The sequence below is a fragment of the Trachymyrmex septentrionalis genome, unplaced genomic scaffold, assembly GCF_001594115.1.
Source record: "Trachymyrmex septentrionalis isolate Tsep2-gDNA-1 unplaced genomic scaffold, Tsep1.0 scaffold16, whole genome shotgun sequence".
Lineage (NCBI taxonomy): Eukaryota > Metazoa > Arthropoda > Insecta > Hymenoptera > Formicidae > Trachymyrmex > Trachymyrmex septentrionalis.
The window spans coordinates 3,716,356-3,723,200 of NW_017304758.1; the positions used below are offsets into that span (position 1 = coordinate 3,716,356).

General features: G+C 39.6%; 1 protein-coding gene across 4 annotated transcripts in view; it reads left to right on the forward strand.

The window, feature by feature from the left end:
• The window catches only part of LOC108746041 (calmodulin-binding transcription activator 2), a 59,360-nt gene that overhangs the window by 50,917 nt on the left and 1,598 nt on the right, over window positions 1–6,845 (forward strand). For 2 of the 4 annotated variants that reach the window (XM_018482533.1, XM_018482536.1), the window contains 6 exons: window positions 142–389; window positions 587–786; window positions 1,030–1,137; window positions 1,965–2,122; window positions 2,475–2,974; window positions 5,742–5,897. In XM_018482533.1, the coding sequence (XP_018338035.1) occupies window positions 142–389; window positions 587–786; window positions 1,030–1,137; window positions 1,965–2,122; window positions 2,475–2,974; window positions 5,742–5,897 (1,370 nt within the window). Of the gene's footprint in view, window positions 1–141; window positions 390–586; window positions 787–1,029; window positions 1,138–1,964; window positions 2,123–2,474; window positions 2,975–5,741; window positions 5,898–6,145; window positions 6,171–6,845 lie in introns of all 4 variants that reach the window. The other 2 variants (XM_018482534.1, XM_018482535.1) reach the window with 2 other exon arrangements.

The following is a 6,845-nucleotide window of genomic DNA, read 5'->3' on the forward strand; positions in this document are numbered from 1 at the left end:
TAAATTTAAATGACCAAAATGTTATTGAGCATTAAAATTCAGCTCAAATCAAATTAAGCATTTTCTTATTTAATTGTATTTACATATCGATTTAATATCATTTGTTGTTGTTTAAAGTTTTATCATTTTGAAATATTGCAGGATGCTGTTGTCCGTCCTTGGCGAGCTGGAGCGGAACCTCTTCAATCCGGTGGGCCTACCCTTCTGCACTTGGCGGCCGGATTGGGATACTCCAGGTTAGCCTGTGCACTCCTTCACTGGAGAGCAGAAAATCCTAGTAGCGTTTTAGACGCCGAGGTCGATGCTCTTAGGCAGGACAGCGCCGGCCTTACGCCACTTGCTTGGGCTTGTGCGGCAGGGCATGCCGACACTGCCAGGATTCTTTACAGGTTCGTAAAGATATAGGTTTTTTTATCAACATTTGTTTAACATTAATTATGAACAATTGGATCCAGTTGTTCGGTTATTACAAAATTTACATATCTTCGTCTTTCGTGTAGCTCGCAATTGCCTCATAGCACGAATATATTGATTTTTAATTAAATTGATTTTTAATAAGTATTTGTTGTTAACTCTGCCTCCATAGATGGAATGCTATGGCACTACGCGTGAGGGACTGTCAGAATAGAACGGCGACCGAGCTGGCCGCGGAGAACGGTCACACGGCGATCGCCGAAGAACTGAATCAGCTCGAGACCCGAAGGCAAGACGAGAGGCTTTTCTTGCGACCCGCCAGCCCTAGCCCTAGGCGGCCATCTCAAGACAGCGGTCTCGATCTGGCGTTGTGTTAGTCTCGTTTGCTATTATATACTGCCCTCTCTTCCGTATACACGCACACACATTCACGTATCTGATACACGTATAGTCACACCCTACCCTTTGCCGATTAGCCCTCTCAACGCCTCATTATATTTTCCCTCGTCCAGTTTGTAAAAATTGTAGAGTAAACAAAAAGGCCGTAAGTCATGCGAGCGTAATAAATTAGGCAACGTATACAGTATTAAGTGGGGTTTATCGAAAAACACACAGGTGGTTCGCCGCTGCTGGACAACATGGAATTGTTGCAAGAAGATGAGTCGTCGTTAGGCCTCAGCGAACAGGGAATGGAGAGCGCTCCGACCCCTCAGGAAACCGTAGGTCCGTACCTTCCTCGTTTCCTCTTCTATTTGTCTGTCTGTCTGCCTGTCTGTCTGTAAAAACTATCCGTAATTCTCTATCTGTTCTCTGTGACACACTACCGATAGAAACGGACCGGCCTAGACGTACTACCACAATCACGTGGCCTGCGAATTCCGTAGAGATCCTAGCTGAAACTGCGTCCGCCTCCCTTGTTCGCAGACACACATATACACATTTGTTACACATACTTAGACACATGTACATGCGTACAGCAGTGTTCTCTTTCTCTGTCTATCTCTGTATGCGTACTCGACGACCGAAATCGGTCAACGATTTCGCTGCCTTCTCTAACTCCTCTGAACTCTTGCAGCTTGAACAATTGGTGTTGCTTGGCCTTCGTAACCGCTCATGTTGGATGAATTGCTGTGTAATGTTTAAATTTTCTTAGCCACTACCTACTGTCGGCTATCGAGGCCTATTCTCGAGCAATAATCTTGTCTGTATATAACCTTTTCACGATAGTATAGCGACTAAATTATCACCTGGACAGACACGCGATCTGCCCAGTCGACCAATGTGGAGGTATCTCAGCCAGCTATCATCTTATGAAATGAGTAGGAAAGCGCCGTATCCACCAGCGACTTGTCTGATTCTTCGTGCTGTCAATTCATGTCGTAGCGACGCACTTGGTGTTAAACATTTTATCTGACATTGCGACAGTATCTCAATGCATCGTAGAACACGTTCACGGCTTTTAAAACTTCGGTGTTGTGATCGATGTGATTTCGGCGGTCTGCCACCACGAGCTTTTCGAATTTGGCTAGGGTGGTGATTCCTTTTTATAGGGGAAGAAGACGCGAGGGTGCTGACATTGGCAGAGCAAATTATAGCGGCGCTACCGGAAAGGATCAAGAGGGCGGAGGGTGATTCTCCGTCTTCTTCTTCACCACCACCACTCACGGCGCCTCTGTCACCCTTGGAAGATGCTCTCATGGAACAAATGGTGAGAGTATCACGCTATTATTATTGATAGTCAGAATGTCGCATCTTAGAATCCTTTATCCTAATCATAGAAACCTTTATCCTAATCTCTACTTATGTTAGATTTCAAAGCGAATTAAATATAAATAAGAAATTGCGAATGATTAATTGGAAGGTTGAAACTTTCCCGAATGAGACAAAATCTTCTGGCGAATGTAATCGGAGAAACAGCACCATTAACAATTCAGTCTTGAATTATAATTAGGAGTAAAACTTTGGATTAAATCGGATTAGAGTTTTGATAAATTGAACTTCGAAGTTCCTGGATATTCCGTTATAAAGCTCTATTTACATGCTAATAATACTGTTTGTAGCCTCTCGACTCCGGGGAACTGTTCGACTCGTACCGTGACTGCAGCGGCGGCGCCGCTTCAGTTTCGGACGCCGATGCCGATGCCAGTCCCTCGAGTCCTTCCAGCAGTTGCCTGACACCAGACTCGCCGTCCCCGCCGCCCACCACTGCTGATTTCTGCGAGTTTCTGCAGCTGCAACTGCAACTTGACGGCAACGGTAACGCTCACAGCGGTCAGTACTACTCGCCGAACGGCTGCGGTGAGCGCAAATTAAACGGCATGATCGGTTCCGGAGCTATGACGGCGATCGGTGCCGGAAACGGCGATGGCAACGGTGAGGCGGATCTCAGCAGATTGACGCTATCCGATCGCGAACAGAGAGAGCTTTATCACGCCGCCAGAATGATCCAGAAGGCATACAGGAATTACAAGGGTCGCCAGAGGCAGGAGGAGGCTGAAAGGCATGCTGCCGTTCTGATTCAACAGTACTATCGCCGTCATAAACAGTACGCTTATCACAGGTAACTTCTCAGATAGTCAAACCTGCATAGACAGATTTTGAGCAGAGCATGCTACTAATTTTTGATAGTAGAAAAGCAACAAATTTCACATAGAGTCTATAATATTTGATTATTTCGACAAACTATCAGAAATATGACAAACCTTATTGACACGTTGTCGTCAGCAGATTGCGTGCGATAGAAATAGACCAGAATGCTCTGCTTCTGTTCGATTTCTTCTGTAAGTCTGTTGTCAGATTGTTCGCGCGCGCAGATGCTGCTCGGTTTCTGCTATCAATCTGCTAGCATTGCATGTTAGCAGGCTTCATCGATCTTGAGTTTAATGTGAACACAGATGACTATGGATTTGCAGTGAAATCTGATTGAATTTACTGCTAATCTGCTAGCAAACTGCTAACATTTATTATCTGGATTGTTTATTGCCATGCGTTAGTTTTGTTAATAGATCTTTTATATACGATATATTCTTATATTTGATTTTATTACTGTTTTATCACTGTTATATCGGGTAATAAAGAAAGTTATTTATGTAAATTTAAATTATTATGTACAGTTTAATCCCAGCAAATACATATAATGTTATATAACATTATATGTTATATGTTATATAATTATGTGTTATATTATATTATGTAATGTGTTATATAACAGTTATCTACGTTTGCTGAAATGCATGTGACGTAAAAGACCTGATAGTTTGCGTTACAATATCAGTGACACTATAAATAAGACATGCTGCAGAATCTACTTATATACAGAAAATTGGAAAAAGGAAATGCCATAACATTACGAAAATTGACCCGGAAATGAGAATTTCAATCTGTTATTCGTGCTTGTGTGCTGTCTGAGTTTAAACTTGGAACAGAGGTTGTGTAAATGACTCAAAGATATATGCTTCCCCAGAAGGCACAGCCTAAAGGCTGTATAAATTAAATTTAAAACAAATTTCAAATTTAAATCAGTACAAGCACGAATAAATATGATTGAAATATTCACATTTCCGGGTTAATTTCCACATTGTTATGGCACCTTCTTTCCAATTTTCTGTGTTTAAGTAGAATCTGTAATGTATCTTGTTCAATGTCACTGATATTTGTGATAGAATTTACCGAGTTTTTCGCAGTATATATATTCAACTTTATAATTTTAAGAAAAATGACAGAACTTTTTTTGTTACTTGGTATATCTTTGTGTGTTTATATTCAGAATGGCCTATTTCGCGCATTTCTCTTTCCTTTTATCTTAACATTTCGCATGCCATCGAACTTCCTCCAACTTCGAAAGTCTTAAGAACGGAATGAATCACTCGCCGTCTGACTACAATGGTACTAACTATCTTACACGACGCATGCGACGTTTAGATACAAATCGTCCGAGTTTATGCGGGCACGTGTTATCAGGTTTGAACTCAAGGTTGTTAAGTATGACAGATCATTATCTCATATCGCGCAGACATCGCCAAATTGCTCCGAACTTAGAAAGTTAAATTTCCATCGATATTCCGCTAGTCGAGAAGGGGGAACGTCTTAATAAGGAACAATTAATAACTGGGGGACAAGACGTACCATTGTGAGCCAACTTAACGACCTCCGACTGAATTAGGCTGACTGATGCCACCAAAGTTCGATCTCGTGTACCTCTCTTGAGGCGAACTTTTAATTGGCATCGTAAATAATTCGGAAACTTTGCGGATTTCCTTGCCTTCGTTACGGTGGCCTGAATACAGAATTAAGTTGGCATTAAATTAATACGACTTTCGCGTTGAAGCTAGAGATCAGTATTCCACCGTTACTCCTTTCTGCGTTTATCGAGTTATATACGTAACGATTTGAACTTCCTATTGTAATGCCTCCGAAATTAGTGACAATCAGCTGACTATATATTATCATTGTAAAATCTCCGCGGAAACGTAAATCACGAGAAGTAATGAAAGTTATCGGGCGTATGGCCAGTTTTGATTATCATTTATGGTAAAACAATGATCTAAATGCATTAACATGTTTCATGCCACGCCAATTTTATAGCGTTTTTTATTGGCAGAATTAGTGCGAACTCAGTGCACATTTAAAGCTGTTGTATACTATTCTAATCAAAATGTATAATAAAAGTGAGATATCTCAATTGATAAAATGCCCAATGTGTATTTTATCGAATAGCACAATAAAATTGAATATTTCGCGATTTAATTCGTTTCTATATTTTTATTAAACGTACATCTTTACATGGATTTGTGTATAACGGCTTTAACGTGCATTATGAGTGCGCACTAGTTCTGTTAATGAAAACGTTATTAAATAATATGTTCATTGGTGACCTATGGTATTTTCATTTAATTTTTAGAGAAGGAGGAAGATTTATTTTTAAAATCTTACAGTTTTTCCTTGAGTAAGATTTGTTAATATAATTCACTATTCAGCATCTATAGTGGCTTTCCCACATCGTAAAAGTTAAATTTATTATAATTTATTATATCTGTGTGTGTGTTAAATAAAATATACTTCAAAATATAAATATCATTAAAAATTAGAAAATTATTATTATGGGGGTTGGCTTGAAAGTTTGGCGAGAGTCATTGTGGCATAGAGCGTGTTAATTTAACAAAAAATTTTCAGTTTTTTAAATGAAAATTATTTCCTTTTTCTCTATCGTTCTTATATCTTTATATACGTTAGCAATTATTTTAAGGTTTAGTATGAGTCATTTTACACAATGGCTTTATTACCGAATTATCTTCTAGACTGCTTGAAGCCGTACCTTTTTATCGCAGGCAAGCCACAAAGGCAGCGCTGGTGATCCAGAACAACTATCGAAATTATCGCTCGCGGCCGGGCTCGGCCAGCGCGAGGCAACAGGCGGTCCATCAGCAGGCTGCTCATCAGGCAGCGAGGAAGATCCAACAGTTCATGCGGCAGTCCAAGATCAAGTTAGTATCCTCGTATGTAGGTGTGAGTATGAATGTGTGAGTGTGTGTGTATGTGTGTGTGTGTGTGTGTGTGTATGTGTGTGTGTGTAGTGCTGCATTTCCTGTTGCAACGATGTGCACGCACATTAGTTAACGTAGTAAAGACTTCTTGTTAGCACACGAATGACTTCTTATCGTACTGAAAAAAAACGAAAAAGACAAAGTGTAAAAGTTTTAAAGTCTCTTTGTTTTGTGTGTCACTAACGCAGCTTGTCGTGGGACGATTCACGACCGGTAAGTAAAGATCTTATAATTAGACAATTGTTTTTCAGCAAAACTGCTTGTTTGCATCTTTTTCTCTTTTCGCCCTCTTTCTCTCACTCCCTCTTTCTCTCGTTCCTGTTTCATCTGTGTCAGGAGTTAACGCTTTCGTCATCATTGTCGTCATCTCTCTCCCTTCTCCCTCCCCACCCTTCTCTCTCTCTCTCTCTCTCTCTCTCTCTCTCTCTCTCTCTCTCTTCCTCTCTTGATCTATATTCTGTTTCACGACACACAAATTAACGAGTTACACATCTATATACCAGAAATTAGATATTATACATGTCATATTATGTCTCATATATTTGGCGATGCTTCATATTTATTGTTAGAATGGTATATTTTATGGATTTGTACAACAAAATCGTATACTCGTCGCTTAACGACATACTCGTAGAACCTGCGAATTGCTCGATAATCATTTTGCCAATAACTTGTAGACGGATAAAATGGATCGCATGTTTAAACAACCTAAAAACTAGCATTTGTATTTTGTTTTAGTATACATTATAATTTTGAATAATCCAAACATTTCCACGAGGTATCGGAATTAATATATATTTATTTTTCAATAATGGATAATGTGAATATTCAGTAAAATAAATATTCCCTGATAGCAAATAATATTTATAAAATATTTACTATTTTTTT